The 17476-nt window shown below is 33.1% G+C and overlaps 2 protein-coding genes across 14 annotated transcripts in view; both read left to right on the top strand.

Moving 5' to 3' along the window:
* The first annotated feature begins 263 nt into the window (after positions 1-263).
* LOC116345174 (glutathione hydrolase 1 proenzyme-like) lies at positions 264-4940 on the top strand. Of its 2 annotated transcripts, XM_031774330.1 has the most exons (11): positions 264-392; positions 771-892; positions 2416-2676; positions 2745-3146; positions 3208-3411; positions 3499-3689; positions 3783-3829; positions 3919-4109; positions 4191-4431; positions 4500-4613; positions 4680-4940. In XM_031774330.1, the coding sequence occupies exons 2-11, from the start codon at positions 804-806 to the stop codon at positions 4824-4826; spliced, it is 1887 nt and encodes a 628-aa protein (XP_031630190.1). In that variant the 5' UTR covers positions 264-392; positions 771-803; the 3' UTR covers positions 4827-4940. The 2 variants fall into 2 exon arrangements, with proteins under 2 accessions (XP_031630190.1, XP_031630188.1); XM_031774328.1 differs by lacking the exons at positions 264-392; positions 771-892 and adding an exon at positions 2057-2341.
* A 5118-nt stretch (positions 4941-10058) lies between these two features.
* LOC116345156 overlaps positions 10059-17476 on the top strand; it is a 10399-nt gene continuing 2981 nt past the window's right edge. The window contains exons 1-3 of one of the 12 annotated variants that reach the window (XM_031774278.1): positions 12639-12718; positions 13175-13245; positions 16147-16991. In XM_031774278.1, the coding sequence (XP_031630138.1) occupies positions 16430-16991 (562 nt within the window). In that variant the 5' untranslated portion in view covers positions 12639-12718; positions 13175-13245; positions 16147-16429. The other 11 variants (XM_031774276.1, XM_031774287.1, XM_031774281.1 and 8 more) reach the window with 11 other exon arrangements.

Below are 17476 nucleotides of genomic sequence, written 5' to 3'. Positions count from 1 at the left end.
ATATCTCACATACACATATTTTATTTATTGTTGATGCTGCAGTAACTGCATCGACAGTCCTTGTCTGTCTTAAAATTGAAGAAGAAGACAATACAACAAAATGAAATGAAAAAATTGCATTAAATGCTACGCACACAAATACATGTCTATACTTCGAACGATACAAGCAACAATTTGCTCCTTCTCTTCCTTCATATCCAACAAGAATTTGTGACGTCTGTTGTGTGAAATGAAGCAAATTCTCGCTTTAGTCAACGTTTTTATCATCTCCCATACTGCGTATTTTTTTCTTGGATGATTACCGATGTGCTAACAGTGTGCTTTCTTCTTAAACAGAGTTCAAGTGTTTTCTCAATTTTCAGCATTTTTTACATTTAGTTTTAATTGAAATTGTAAGTCATTTTGTTCTTAATTTGAAATGTAGAATGACTAACATACAAATCTAAACCTTAAGGTTTTTTAAAATATGTTTTCATATCGAAACAATTTACACATCCTTTTCTTTGTTAAATTTGTTCAGTGAAAAAAGTGTGTGTTTAATTCATATGCAATAGGTGAATTGGACATTTTTTGGAAATGAATAAACTTTTTCATATTAATGTCCAAAATATTTTCATTGAGAAACCAGCACATAGAATATATACACTATACAGACACTTATAAATTAATATACATTTTTGATAATTTGTCGAAGACATTGAGAGTCGATAATGAGTGCATACAACCTGTTTTTTTTTGTCTTTTCTTTTTCTTTTGTCTGTTAAATATAGTGAGTGGACGATACAAAGCACGTGAACACAATTATGGCAACCGCACAAATTGATTTGAATCCGCCGGCAGAAACTCCTTTACCAACCGATCTTATGAAAACTGGACGCAAAAAACATCGAAGGTAGATCATGCAAAGAAATCAATTAAAATCTAGCGAAAATAGTTTTCATATCACTCAATTTCATGGTATCTAAAATTAACGATATTCCAGTTGTGTGTATATAATACTTAAGTTCATTTAAAGTGATCCATTCATTTATATCCATTACGAATGATTACCGTGAGCTCATTAATTATCATCAGTCGAGACAACGTGAATTACCATGTAGTTTTTTTTGTTAATAGCAATCAAACAAGTCAGTATCACTTTACATTCACGCGAACATATTTAGTAGGTGTCATCTTAATAAGCGATAAGTATATAAAAAAAATAATCATAAACGAAGACGAAATTTATCAGGTGACATAGAAAAGTTGCGAGACGCTTATTGTTTTTATAACTCTGAGCGGAAAATTACTCGATATTTTATAGTAAAAACCATTGAGGCGAGCAATTCGGCCCGAAAATGAGCGAGAAACGACCGATTAAGGTACTGAATACCATTTAGTTCTTCAACGCGAAACGCATTTCAACATAAAAATGATTCAATAATGTCTTTTTGTAGAGCACCCTATAGCAATATTTCTCAGGCGATAAGAAAATGTTTTTTTTTAAAATAATTATCAATCAATTAAACAATAATTATTATTGCATTTTGATATAAATTTTGTACAAAAATAGCATTGATTCAATTATATCAAAAAAATAGTGTGAAAAAATGACGAATTAATTAATATATTAAATGTGTGAAGACCGCATTCGTGACAACGGCGTTCAAAGTTCTATCTAAAAAAACAACAACAAAGTAAATCGGTTAAAAATTCAAATTGATTGTTCATAAGAAACAAGAAAAAACCCCGAAGTCAAAGACACAATAAAATTTATGGTGTCTCGGTTTGTCTTTGATTGTCAAACGTCTGAATGATTCGATTAATTCAGCCGAAAAATGAATTTGAATAATTGTTCATCAGAATATATACACTGTTCTCAAACTAAATGACAATGAATGAATTTCAGCTGTCGAAGCAAATAATGTGGCAACATATTAACGGTTAACATTGTTTTGAAATTCACCTTTACCCCAAATTAAATGAAATAGAAAGTGCGCATGATCACAACTATATAATCAATAGATTAATATTGTTGAAAAAACACCGCACACACCATCTGTACATGTGTCAAATTAGATACTTACACGTTGAAATAGTAAACAAGCTATGTTTTGATTTGGAAAAAAAAGTTTTGAAATGGTTTTGTAAATAAATTTCAATTAGAATACTTAAGTATTTAAGTCGAATTCATTGGCATTTTCAATCAATTGTCCCAAATGTTAAGACTGAGAAAACATTTGAATGGCGTTTCATCCAATAAAAAACCAAGTGACTTGAAGAAGGGCACTCATAGCACGTGCGACATAATCAAACAAACCATTCAAAATATTAAAAAAAGTCTAAGATTTTGTTATGCTATGTAAGCAATATTAGAAACTGTGTTTGGACATTGCACCAGAGGCATCAAAATTATTCACATTTTTCTCGTTTCAGATCATGCGTTCAATGGTGGAAAATATTACCTCCGACATATAAATTCTTTTTAATCGTAATATTTCTAGTTGTGTTGTTGGTTTCGTATTTGTATGTACAAAAATTTGTAAATTACTTGCAACACGCCACTGGCGATGAAGGCGAAACGAAGAAATTCATTCCAAATCCCGAGTATCCATTGCCTCCGTCCGCTTCAATATTGCATCAGTTTAAAAACGGTGCCGTGTGCTCGGATTCGGAACAATGCAGTAAAATAGGCAGGTTTGTAACAGTGTGAAGTTTCATCTTCATGACATCAATTTTAATTGGTCGTGTTCTTGCTCACCCAGTGACATATTCGATCAAGGTGGAAATGTCGTTGATGCGGCCATTGCTACATTGTTCTGTAACGGCATTGCAACCGCTCAAAGTATGGGAATTGGCGGTGGTTCTGTCATAAACCTCTACATACACAAAGACAGAAAGTCGTATTCATTGAATTCCAAAGAAACGGCACCGCTAGCCGCAACCGGAGATATGTTCAAAACATACGAAGAATACCAACACAGCCCATTGAGTATTGGAGTTCCTGGCGAAGTAAGAGGATATTGGGAATTACATGAGAAATTCGGTTCTATGCCATGGAAATCGCTGATTAAACCAGCCATCAAAGTCTGCGAAGATGGATTCAAAATTACAAAACATATGGCCGATTTTATTGCACCAGCACTTTTCACAGACAATCATTTTAGGTAAGAAATACACACTTTTATTGACGACTTCATCATTATCGTTTATTCCTCATTTCAACAGAAAAACTTTCTTTGTGAATGGTACTAATACTCCACGTCGAGAAGGCGAACATGTAAAATTTCACCCGGAATTGTGCGACACTTACAAAATGATTGCCGAATACGGTGGCGATGATTTCTACACTGGTACATTGGCCAACTTAATCGTCGACGATTTGCGTGACCTTGGCAGTATTATTACGAGAAAAGATTTGGAATCATACAAGTAAACATACAAGAGTTTTGAAAATAATTTGAGTATTTATGATGATGTTACCATTTGTTTCAATACATTCGTTAAACATTGTTTCAGGTCACGGTGGGAAGAGTCCTTATCAGTGCCTATAAAAAATAATGTTGTGCATGTGCCACCGTCGGGTGGTGGGCCTCTAGTTGTATTTATTTTGAATGTTCTACGCGGCTACAATATGACATCGAAATCTATTGCAACTGAAGAAGAACGCATTCTAACATATCACCGTTTTATTGAGTCCTTTAAATATGGTAAAAAGAATTCTTTCGAAATATTAAATGAATGCATTTATGTCGTCCACACATTTTCTGATTGAATTTCTCTTTCGATTCAACAACTTCAAGCGTTCGGATACCGCACAAAAATCAATGATACGGGTCTACCACCGGAGGTGAGTTTTGGATTTTTTTTTAATTGTCAATAAACCAACGGACCAACAATACATCTAATTATTCAAATCATTATGTTTCGACCATTTAGCTTGCGCGAAAGATACTCTCAACAGAGTTTGGCAATGAAATCCGTGAGCAAATAAATGACAATGGAACGTCGCATGATCCAAAGCATTATGGTGGTGAATTTCAAGTTATTAATGATAAAGGGACATCGCATATGTCAATAATTGCACCGAATGGAGATGCAATATCCGTAACATCATCGATTAATTACTAGTAAGATAAATTTTTCTAATTTTGTTCCATTTTATCGGTCATTCGTAATTGATATATGAACATAAATTGATTCTTGTTCAGTTTCGGCGTTGGAAAAACTGGCAAACGAACTGGAATCATTTTCAATAATGCAGTGAGTGATTTTGGTGTGAAGAATTTCAAAGACTACTACGGCTTACAGCCATCGCCAAGCAATTTTATTGCACCCGGCAAGCGTCCAACTTCTTCGGTGAGTCCTACTATTGTAACCGATGATAATGGCGAGGTGCGATTAGTCGCTGGCGCTGCGGGCGGTGTGAAAATTCCAACTGCTATAGCAATGGTAAATATATTATAAATGCTTTCCATTTGTATGAGGAGATTATTGTCAATTGTCAACAAATGTTTTAGGTTATTGCCGGCATGTTTTGGTTTGATCATAACATCAAAGAAGCTGTAGATGCACCACGAATACATCATCAGCTTATACCGATGGAAGTACAATACGAATATGGAAATACGCAGGTACCAAATTTGAGATGTTTTTAAATATTTTGAACGGATTTCCATTTGAATATTTTAAATTTTCAGCAATTAATCACGGGTCTGGAGTTGATCGGCCATAAAACGAATCGATACAGTGATCGTGGCTCAGTGGTGTGCGCAATAGCTAAAAATCAATCGGGAATATTTGCCAATGCTGATTATCGTAAAGCTGGCGAAGTTGTTGGACTATAACTGAATAAAATTGATTCAAATCTCTTACACAATGACGGGAAAGGAATGTGCACATTTTTAACTAGTGACAATGTCATTGATATAAAAGAAAATAAACAATTTTGATTGAATAAATTACAAATATTTTTTTAATCTGTGCGAATTTTATTCATTCGAATAAATCACATTAACATCGATAACTACAAGCATTTTCTTAACGATTTCAATTAAATCTTCATTATTATTTCCATCGACTTAATTTGATGCATTGTAATGCCGGAAATAATCAAACAATATTTTCAATATTCAATCTCTTTCATATTGAATTAAGATACACTCTCAGCAGTCTTAATTTATTGATATACGTATAATATTATTTGAGTTTGATAAAAAATATGCATTCAAATGGTTTGGTTTTTGCCAGACATAGTCATAATGTAAAAGTTATCGCCATTGTTCTTGCCTCTACTTCGGTGTTTCTCACGTTTTTTTAATCTGTGTGATAATAAAAGAACGAAGTCACATAACACATTGTACGTGCAATGTGAATTTTTAGTAAATATTATTAAAATAAATATTTTTGTTCAATTTTTTTCGTTTGAAAGATACGAATTAATGTTATAAAATCGAAATATGCTAAATAGAGGGGTATTTATATAAATTAGTCTTCGGATGTGTTAATAGATGCAAACGATTTGTTTGTGAAAAATGTGTTAGCAATGAAAGTGATCTGTGCTGCTTTCTATGTCAAAAAGGCCATAAATAAAAAGTTCAATTAACTTGAAGAACTGCGCATCTTTATAGAATATCACAACAATAACTTTTAGTTAATTCAACGATCCAAACTGGTTTTGAATGTATTTTAACTTGAGTCCAATTAAATTATTAACATTACATATACGAATGATTCACATCCACCCCAATCTCCATTACGTAAGACCAAGGCGTATTTGCTTTTGGTTTTCTCAGTTTCCAATGTTGTAATTTTTTATTTCAGTTGAATATCTTTTAAACAGACAATATATTTGGATTTTGTCATCTGGATATTTCAGCTTATCTGGATAACGTTAGGCGATGATATGGAGTGAAAACAGTAGATGGTACTATCATAAATACTACCATAACTATATCAATCACTTCTATTGTTTTCATTTCGTATCATCGCCTAACGTTATCCAGATGAGCTGAAATATCCAGATGACAAAATCCAAATATATTGTCTGCTTTTAAAACCTAATACAAAGTTGACCAATTTGAATATTGTATGAACTTTATAATTGAGGTAAGTAACAAACAATTGATTCTAATGACATAGTGGATTTTCCCTGTGAAATTAATAATATGGAAGCTTTATTACGTCTTGTTAAGAAGATCTACATTTTCGATATTTCCAGACTCAATGAATTATTATTAAATTTTCACACGCAAATATATCGTGTAGATTCTGCATAGTAGATTGAAAAAAGAAATGCAAGATTACTTTATTCGTTCTCTGAATCTTGTGAACTAACCGATTTCAATCAAAATCGGATAATACGGAAAGGAATGATGTAATTGCTATGCAGTTGCAATAAACTCAAATTAACATTTGCTTCCGAGTAATTTTACATTGATAGAAATCGAATTGATTGTTGAAAATTACCACAATGGCTAACCAAAAATAAGACCAGGTGAGACTAGGACCAAAAGATTTCCAAAATGATTTCCCTTACAAACTTTCTGTAGACTTTGTGTAATTCGATAATTTGCATGATGATAGCTTTGATGTCAATCAACCGCGATAACACGAACTTGAGACAGGTAACCGCAAAGAAAAAAAAGCTGTACCTCTAGGGGATATCCATGCGAATTAGAATTAGCACATTAGCAAAAAAATAGGGAAATTTACATGAAGAAAATAGAGAAATTAGCAATAAATAGCAGAATTAGCACTGTACACGTATATACTTTAGTAAGAATTTATTCTTGAATTTATTGCAATAATTAATTAAAATAAAATTCACAAAACAAACGAATTGAATAGTGTTGAACTAAAATGTATCAAAATATGTAGTTAAATACGCTTTTTCCCATTTTTAAATAAAAATATATTCAATGGCACTTAACCAAGCACGTTCCATCTGTATTAACTACAATTTACGAATTGCAATCGGAAATGTAGATTTGATGACAGATTTCTTACTGAAAACGTATACGTCTCTGTAAACGTAAAACTTGACAAACAATAATTCTCACTCACACGATATTCAATTTTTCTGTTTTAGTATTTTATCAATCAATTTTGAATTTAAATAATTTTAATTCAATTGAAAAATATAAAATGAATGAAGCAGGCTTGGAAGCACAAAGCAAGTGGAGTGTAATCAAGAGAAAAAAACACTTAAAAATTATTTTAATAAAATATATACAGCCCGAAACTTGATTTGATAGCACTGATGTTGTAATGTAGATAATAATTTCAATATTCAAAGGACTGAAACTTCAATAAATATAAATAGATTACATGCCTGCTTCAAATATACACGTTGAAAGTGTCAACTTGAAACATTTACGTAAACACATTTCGGTTATCCGATCATGCAGTCAATCTGACGTATGCAATATTTTTGACGTACTAGAAAAATTAGCAAAAACTAGCAGTATTAGAACAAACTAGTAGAAATACTAGCAGAATTAGTGAAAAATAGAGAGAAATAGCGTTTATTATTATAAATTATTCGATCTGCAATTCATGGTTATCCCCTAGCTGTACCTTAAGACCAAATAAAAATGTCATCGATACATTATTAGTGCGCTAACCACTTTTTGCAGTTCGGTTCATTTTAACAACATAATAGTTTCGTTACCTTTGTTATAAGTAAAACAGCGGACAATTCACAATAACATGGCATTATTACTAGTTATTTGGTATATTAGTTTTTGTGGAATTTCCGGTTTGCTCTTTTCGAACACCAACCGTAATTGTGATCATTTTGGAAAATTTTATCCGTATTTCGCTTGATTACTTCCTAGAAAATGTTATGTCAATTTTTTTTGTCAGCATGCTATTATGTACTTCATGCACATCTTTGCATTGCTATAAGTTCAGAGTAGTAACGAAATTAGTAGCAAATAGATGATAAATCAATAACAAAAGCGATACAGTTTTAACCAAAAAACGGTATAAATTCATTTATTGGGGTGATTAAATTGATTCGGAACGTTTTACATAAAAAAAACAGCACCCGGAATTGAATCGCAAAACCTTCGCACCGGCAAAAGACCGTGAATATTTCCAAAAAAAAAATGTTACTGTGTGTCTTTTGCATGAACAATGTATGCCAACAAAAATATAAAAGCATTTATTATCAGCGATTAACTAAATTGTAACGATTATCATTTGATACGAATGCGATACAATAAAAATACACACGATAATTACGTACTTTCATTTACGACATTACTACTTAAAGGGTTATATACCAATAACAATATCGTTATCGGAGCGAATACCGCATTGCATTGATGTGATTATGTTTGCCACCGAATTATGCAATACCCACAATGCTGTTTGTCGACAACGGTTTATGTTGAATTTTATAATAGCACATTAACTAAATTAATCGTCGATGATTTTCGAGATCTCGGTACTATTATGAGAAACGATCTGGAATCATACAAAATGATTTAACATTTGAAGTAAAACTTATTACAAAACTGGTAGATTTCGAACAATCCAGACTCACGGACTACAAATAAATATGTCTTTGGAGCATACTGAAAATGGTATTCGATTGAAAACATGTTACTTCAATAACACGAATGACAAACACTTTGGACTCAAAATGTTGGCCATTTATGATTTGGTTACCTAATTCAAGACTTTTCATGCATTTAGTCTCACTTGTATTTCATTTGAATCACAAAATTGTTGACATTAACGTATAAGAAGTAAATTTGATGGTCTAAAATCATGATTTTTCAATTGCGTTTATGTAAATTTCTTCTTGAATTCACATCAAATGTTCCGATCAAATAGAATACTGAAATCTTTTGCACATGAAGACGACAGAAGTTGTGTGAACAATTTTTTCATGTTGGCTTCAAGTAAAGCTGTCAACTTAACACCAAATCTTATCAGATTCCTTATGTTATTTCACAAATATTTTATTCTTTTTTCCACTCGGGAGGATTATTTTCCTTAAAACTGACGTTTTTCCTACAGATTTTTATGAGAACTTTGTTTGTAGCTTTAAAAAAGAATAAAGCCAGAAGGCTACCGCATTTTTGTATATTTTAATGAATTTTCAAGCGAAAGACGATTATCGACTATCGATACAATTCGAGCTACGAAATTACGGTTTGTACGAGGCATTTTTTAAGCGTGTTTTTTATACAGTATACCAGACAATATAATCGAAATGTCCCCAATTGCTATTTACATGTCATTTCAGGAGTTCATTGTATTGTCGGTTACAACCATGTGATATGGCAGTATATTTTGCTTATTGCTTTGATTTTCGGTGTTGGTATACCGCAAAAAAGTGATGACATTTGTGTTTTTTTTGTGCATGTAATTACTGTTAACAGACGGTTTATAAAAAACCAATAACACTTTCAAATATTACCGTTTTGAGTATTCAGTTAGACCGAAAGATGATTAGTAAACAATTTTTTGGGCAAAATAAATTATAAGTATTCAAAATATTGTGAATTTGTGTTTTGGCGGTGAATTCGATGTTATTAACGATAAAGGGACATCACACGTTTCAATCATTAAACGAGGCACACAGTGATGTAATGTCCATTGCATCGTTCATTAGTTCATCGTATTAAAATAAACTTCTTGTCCTTTGTTTTTTTTTTTATTCATTTAAGTGGCTGGTTCAAACTTCTGGTTATGGTAATAGTGGTAAAGTAAAACTGGAATCACTTTCAGCAGTTGAAACAAACAAAATCCAAAAAAAAAACGGAAAACATTTTGTTGACTTCATCACATGGTAAATTACATTGCACACTCCAAAACGTGTTCAATTCACACTGACAGCATCTCGACCGCAATGACAATGCATGTGTTTCATTGATCGCTATCAGATCTGTACCGGTCGTACAATAATTCCATCGTTAACATGAACGGGATTAAAAATCGTGTAATAAAACGTCTAGATTTCGTTAAGACAATTTTATAAACCAAAATCTAGGTCATTGTACGTTGTGTTATTGGTTTGATCGAAAACCGTCAAAGAAGCCATAGATGTATTGTGATTAATCGAAAAGTGCGGTGTTACGCAGGTGTGCGTGTGATTTGCAGCTCAAATAAAACAGAAACACGTTATTCATTGAATGCCTATAAAATCAAATGTCCATTTGAATGTAATACATATTTGAAATTATATTTCAGAAATTTATAATTACGGACCTGAAGTTATTGGGTCATGAAATATCGATATATTTGTATTGGGGTTCATTGGTGTATAAGTTTGCAATAAATCGAAACGGGAATATTTTGCGAGTGTACTGATTAATCATAATTATTGTTCTGCCTATATGAAAGTGGTTAGACAACACACGTAATAAATCAAATGAGTAGATAAATCAAAATAAAAAGGTTTTAATTGAAAATTGCAAAAAAATTGAACCGTACACACTTTGACTCACGAAATTAAATGCGCATGCTATATTGATGTTGTTTTTTTTTTTCTTCGATCACTTCCGTTAATTGTCACAATGCAATTTTGAAAAAGAGACGGAAATAAATGATAATAATAATGATAGACAAGTGATTTTAAGTCATGAAATAATAATGATGTAAATTTTTGTGGTGGTGCCCCCATATTGAGTGAGCACACAAGTGGGTGTGTATGTGTGCATTGAGCGTAGCCACAAAATATCGATGCACAAAAATGCGTATCTATGATGGATCGTGGTGGTCGCGGTTGTATGGTTATGGTTGAGTGTTGTGTGCGTGCACTGACAATGTGGACAGGTGTTTGAATCAATCGTACGCATTGTTTGTCTTAATATCGGGTGAATTGAGTCAAATACAGCAACAACAACAATAACAAAAAATGAACAGAAATGCACAATTCACAATTCATTCGATTTCAATTAGAATAAATATTCGTTCTTTTTGTTTCGTACAGTCTTGATTCGAGATTATGCGAGATACCGACCAACCTGTTCCACTTGATCGCTTTGATTCTACGAAAATATGTTCGGTTTGAATCTTTCTCGCTCTCTCTCTCTCTCTACCTCTCTTTCTCTCATTCTGACATTCTCTTCATCACTCGTGCATATATTGAATAATTATTTATTTGCCGTTTTTTTTTTTTCATCTCTCATTTTTCATTAAATGTGCGCAATTTTTGCAGTTGTTGTTGTTGTTGTTGAAATTGAAAAGGAAATCTTTTGAAATGCGCGATTCTTTGCTCTGATGAATAGGGTAATTAATTCGCAAAATAATCATGTAGCTTTTGAGGCAGTTAAAGAAAAAGAAGAAGAAACCAGAATCAAGGGGAAAAAAACGTTTGTCATAGACATGTTGTTGTATCGTTTATTTCTCCCTCTCACTTGATCTGTGTCTCACACATCGTGTGCATTTTTTTGTAATGTCATTCCTGGATTTAGAACATCAAAACACATTAAAGAACACATTAATTGCATGGAATGAAGTTAACAGTCTACGTCAATTTTTTTTTGAAGTGAAGAAAAGAATCGAAAAGAAAAGAAGTAGAAAACAAGAAGAAGAAAAAAAAATAACAACAACACATACACCGCTCGCGCAATAATAATAAAGAACAACAAGTTGTTTTCAGGCAGTCAGTACAATGTGTGTCTTTTTCTCATTCACCTCTTTTTTTTCTCTTGTGGCCCGTTTGAATATGTTGTTTAACAGTGAGTAAAGGTATGTGCATGGTTTCATATTATAAATATACGACTACAATCAAAGTCATAATAATCATTTTTGAATATCTGTACGTAAAACTCTCTTTTGATCTAGCTCTTCAACTTCGTCTGTTTTTGTCCCATTCTCTCTTTCTCTTGTGTTTGTATGTATGGAGGTGTATGTGTGTGTGTGTGGCTCAGTGCCTATGGATGCATGAATTGTCTGAGTATTGTATTGTACTAATGTTAACGTTTACGTTTTAACGGTTATGTTATGTTTTACGTGTAAACACTTGCTTCGATTGTTTGATCAAGATGTGCATACAACACACTACAATCACGGCACGGTATTAGGCCTGAATGGAAGCGAGAGGTGTATGAACACGTCGATTCATTTCTTCACGGTCTCGTCTCTCAATGCGAACGTGTGTGTGTACATGTATGTGTGATCGTTTGTGTGTGCAACGATACGAACGAGAGGAGGAAAAAAAGAGGCATAAAGTGAATAGCACAGTTTGCGTAGGTAATATGCCACACTTGTTCGGTCGTTTTCATTCGATGTTTGAACGTGATGTGGTTTCTCATATATATTAAGACATATAGCCATACTTAAAATGGAATTTTTATGTATGTATTTCATTTGTCTTTTCCATCTCGCTTCGTCGCCCATTCGATATTGATGTTCTCTTAGTCACTCACTCACTCTACCTCTCTCTACCTCATCACGGTTCTTTGCCACCATCTCTGTCTTTCGTTTCGTTTCATTCATTTTCGAACTTCATTTTACATTTATTTTAAATGTGAACATTTTTTTCTATAGACGGCCGTCTCTCTAACAGAAAAAGAAGAAGAGAAAAAGTGTGAAACAGCAACGGAGCAAGGGAGAGAAAGAGAAGTAGCACAGTGCACACGGTAAATGAAGCTCGCTTGAAATTACATTCAAATAGTTTAGTTGTATTCACTAAATTGAATACATGGTGGTTGTTTATCATCATCATCATCGTCGTCGGGTCGTGTAATAACAAAAACATCACACACAAAAAAAAATTGTAAGAACAATTAGGAAGTTAGAAACTCTCTCATCATCGCTCTTAGTTTTGTTATTTCGTATATCATTTTTTATTTGTTTCATTCAAATTTTCTTCGAAATTAATTGTTATTCACTGTGTGGATTATTCCTTGACGAACAAACAAACGGCAATCAACACACCGAGAGTGTTCGAGAAGAAACAATATTCAAAGTTTGAGTGTTAAATTGTTATTGTTTTTTGTGTGTGTACTAACGTCGAAAAATTTTCACGACGACAAAATAACTGCTGCAATTAATTGAATACGAGAAGAGCAAAAAAAAAGCAGTGGTACCTTGATCACACTCCAGGCATAACATATTGAATATTATTTCAGTAATATTTTTTTTTGTTTCTCTCTCCTCTTTTGTATTATTTACTGTTGTGCTGTTGCTGCTGTACAAACTCATTTGTTTAAAATCATACTTATATACTCAGTGTATTGATTGGAAATTTTGCGAAGCGAATAAACAACAACGACAAAAAAAAATATTGTCATTGAATTCAGTGTATGTATTCTTCAATTTAAAATCATTTTCGTGATCTACCTATTTCTCTCACCTCCGCGCTTCATATATCATTCGGTCTGTTCACAAATTCAAATAATCCACATTTGAAACAAACCACATAACGTAATCTAAAAAAAAATCGTATACAGTGTGTGTGATCGTATATGGTAAATTCCTTCGGTTAATTTTCATTTGAAACAACTTTTTTTTTTCATCTCTCCATTTCAACATTACCTTAGAATTTCTCTATTTGACTCGTGCATACACAACGACCAAACCCGTGCATACATATTTCAAGAGAGAGTGTGAACGAGAAAGAGAAGGAAATGAAAGCACAAAAACATACAAACAAAAAAGAGAACGAACTTATAGCCTATAAAATGTAAAAAAAAACCAAAGAGAAAGAAACGAGAAAAAATATATTGTGTATGTGTGTTTTTCTCTCTTGTCGATCAATACGATCGACGTAAAAACAAAAAAAAAACTTAATATGGATGCAATCGGTGGTGATTTTTAAAGTGATTTTTCGCTATCGAAATATGAAGTGAAGAAAGTGCAAGCCAAACACGAACACTCACTCACACCAAAAAAGAAAATGATTACATTTCGCAAAAATGAAAAACCACAACAACATTTGATTTAATGATCACAACTGAAGGCAGATCAGCGTGAAGAAATGAAGAAGAAATAAAAACAGACCGAAAAATGTGCATTACTCGAATAGCTAAGTGCATACGTAGATAGATATATGATTGGTGATTCAATAAATTTGATTACTCAACGTGTACACATCTATGATTAGCATTCTGTTGAAATCTCACAAAATGCCAAAGAAAGATATTTAATGCAGAACTACTTTTTCTTCTTCTCTCTCTCTCTGTTTCCCCTTCATATTACTTGATCCATTTTTGCCCTATCTATCATATTTGCGTTTCGAATGTACAAACATCGCTCCCCCATCAAAAATTGTTCGATAAAAGTCGTGTGACTTTGCACAAATCCAACGATTCTCAGGAAATAAAGACGGTTTTTTCAATGCTATTTTCGAATTCGCATTCAACAAGTGTCTCTAGTCTAACCGTTAATATATGATAGAGTGTGGTATTTCAGAACCGTATACCTACTTAAAAATTCATTCATATTTCTGACCTTTCACTTTTTGCAATTAAAATCGTACGTAAAGTGTGTCTAAATCAACGAAAAGAGAAATAAAAACTACATATTATGTGTGTTTGTGTGTTTGGTTCATTTTTTTTTTTGGTGTATGTTCTGTGTGTTTGTCGTTTAGTTGCAAGGCACAACGACAATAGCAACAACAACTTCTATGAATGGAAATTGAATTTTAAATTAATGTTCTGTTTGATTATTCCATTGACCGTGTGCGCATTGGAGACAACAAATCCATCCATAATATTTGATTGCCTATAGCCGTGGCCAAATCGATTGCCTAATTCTTGAAAGAAGAAACATTCACATGCATACATCGCACAGTCTTCGTTGCTGTTGCTGGTCGTGTTGGAATTTTTGATTTAAATATATTCTACATGTCATTCCACCGAAAATCGTGTGTATCGAAGAGCATACTATGCATGAATTTCTCCAAAAAAAAAACAACATATTTTGATGATGGTTCACTTTCACAACATTTGTATTCGAAACGATGGGTACGAAGAAGAGAGAAAGGAGATACACACCGATCACTTTTATATATTTGTTGTTTTGATGGGTTTTCTTCTCTCTCTCTGTCTCTCTCGCGTGAATGTATGACAGAATGTGCACCAATGACATTTAATTCACATTGTGGTAGCCTGTTTTTATGTACATGTATCGTTGTCCGTTCGAAAATTTGGAATTCTTCTGTTTTGCAGCCCGATATATTCGACAATAATAATAAAAGTGTGTTACATGGATGCACACACACATACTACCTTAATAAGTAGCCATTGGCAAAACGATGAATCACACACAGATTGTAAATTGTGTTGCGAATGCATTGTGTATTGTGCGCTCTGACACTTGTGTGTCAGTCGAAGTAAGTTTAATGTGTGAACACAGGCATTTTTTTCGGTTTTCGTTTTGTTTAACGACTTTAACTCTCGGCAAATTGTTTGTATTGTTGTATAAAGACTTTGGTTGTTATTGAACAAGAAGATAATTGATAAGAAGTGGCGATGGCACAACAAAAAATGAAATCGATAGGCCAAGTGTATTTTGTATTCAATCAAGAATCGATTTTCGAAGAAATCCTATTAATAAATAAGTGATTGAGACAAAGCACAAATTGGATAGTTGTTATTGTCGTCATATCCGAAACAATGCCCCTACCACATGAGACAGTCTAGTTTCTGAAACGTTTTTTATTCGTTTTGTTGCTTTTCTTCTGTTTCAATTAATTATCGAAAATATATATCTAAATCACGTACCAATGGTGATACCAGAACACACAAGCCATGTGACATACATAATTTTTTTTGCGCTGAAATTTTGACGCGTTTTATAAGAAAGACATTTCTCTTTTCATTTCTCTAATTTTCGCCTCGTAAACGATAGAACTTCAATTGGGTACTAAATAAATGTTCACTGAACGATATGTATTTTAATTACGCACGGCCGAAATTCTTCGAAGCCTTAATAAATTATTCAATTGTGATTGAACACACACACACATAAAGTAAAAGAAACACTATAAGCCAAAGAGAAACAAAAAATCGTGCATTGAATTCCAAAAAACTCATGCATATTTCAGCAGAGAGACATTGTAACACTTAATATCGCACGCTACCAACTGACATTCAGCTTTTTTTTTCTTCTTCGTTTAATTTATTATTCGATTTGGATTTTCTGATTTGATTTTTATGTTTTCTTCTTCTGTTTCTGCTCATTTTTTTTTCTCTCTTGAAGATATTTTTTTGGCGAAAGGGGGAAAAACAGTATAAAAATTGACGAGCTGAATTGAAGTACGGCCGAATCGTGGACAGTAACAATTTTGTTGACGGAACGCAAACATATTCCAAGAAAAAAGAATAAATAAATTTCGTCCGAGAGACTACAGGATTAGAACGTGAAAAGTGAACGAGAAAATCAACAAGAGCAACGAATAATGCAACAATTATGATCAAAATTATTCAACCAATAAAGTAAAAATCAACCGAAGGAAAACCGAAAAGACGACTTAAGTTTACAAATGTTTAACGCAACACGAAAACGAAGTGATTCGTCTGTGCAGCAATCTACAAATTGCATTACAAAAGACAAACCAAAATTTGTGCGGTGTGTATCGATAGCACGTCTATTTGGGAATGCGTATAGTACGCATCAACACATGTCACATCAAAAAAACGATGCCAACAATGGAAATATTAAAACGGGCATTTTATCTAAAAATCGTTATCACACAAATGTAGCAACGTCCAAATCGAAAATTGAACGCTTCAAAAATCGATCGGAATCAGAACAACAAACCGATCAAGTCAATGGCACCGATTGTACGGATTTTTGTAAAACAACTACTACAACGTTGACCAACGATAACACCAACACCAACACCACCACCACCAGCAGCCACAACGATAAATTACCAATCGAAGATTTCTGTGATGAAAAAGATTTGAGCGCTCGCGCCTTCCGAACGATATCGCGTGGATTGGGTCTTATTTGGCGACGATCGTATAGCGTCGAAATAAGCACACCCGATCCCGAATACAAAGTATTTTATCTCGGAAACGTGTTGACCGGATGGGCAAAGGGTACGTGATTATTTTTTTATTTCATTTCTTTTTTATTGTGTGCTTTTGATTTTGTCTGTGTGTCCTCTACTCGATTCACATCAATCATTTTATCGATGAGTTTTTATTTTCGATAACTTGTTTGCCCAAGTAATGGGATTGTGAAGACGACATCAATGACGACGCCACCGAGTTTATTTTAATCGATTATATTTGTTAGTTTATCAATGCCGATAAGACACACACAACCCAACTGAGAACAAAAAAAAACCACTTTCCAGTTTTACGCTGTAAATCATTTTATCAAAGTAATCCAACCTCTTTTTTTATGTCGTGTATATTCTTTCTGTTCAAACAAACGACAAAAAGAAACTCAATAATTGTGATTGCGTTACCCACAAATACCTTCTTCAATATAAATAAACATACATCAAACGGCAACGACATCGGCACTTTATTTCTCTCTCTCTCTCTCTCTCTCTCTCTCTCTCTCTCTCTCTCTCTCT

This window comes from Contarinia nasturtii, unplaced genomic scaffold (assembly GCF_009176525.2).
Source record: "Contarinia nasturtii isolate CC-2019 unplaced genomic scaffold, AAFC_CNas_1.1 Cnas_scaffold_1240, whole genome shotgun sequence".
In the NCBI taxonomy this organism is placed as follows: domain Eukaryota; kingdom Metazoa; phylum Arthropoda; class Insecta; order Diptera; family Cecidomyiidae; genus Contarinia; species Contarinia nasturtii.
The sequence above is the reverse complement of the archived record's forward strand: the minus strand, read 5'-3'. Positions and strand labels throughout refer to the sequence as shown.

Excerpts from the sequence above, each read along its gene's own strand:
- LOC116345174 (XM_031774328.1), top strand. The coding sequence starts at position 2,199 with ATGTTAAGACTGAGAAAACATTTGAATGGCGTTTCATCCAATAAAAAA. Across the intron at positions 3,412-3,498 it reads AAAGATTTGGAATCATACAA|GTCACGGTGGGAAGAGTCCT; the intron begins GTAAACATACAA and ends ACATTGTTTCAG. Across the intron at positions 4,614-4,679 it reads ACGAATATGGAAATACGCAG|CAATTAATCACGGGTCTGGA; the intron begins GTACCAAATTTG and ends TTAAATTTTCAG.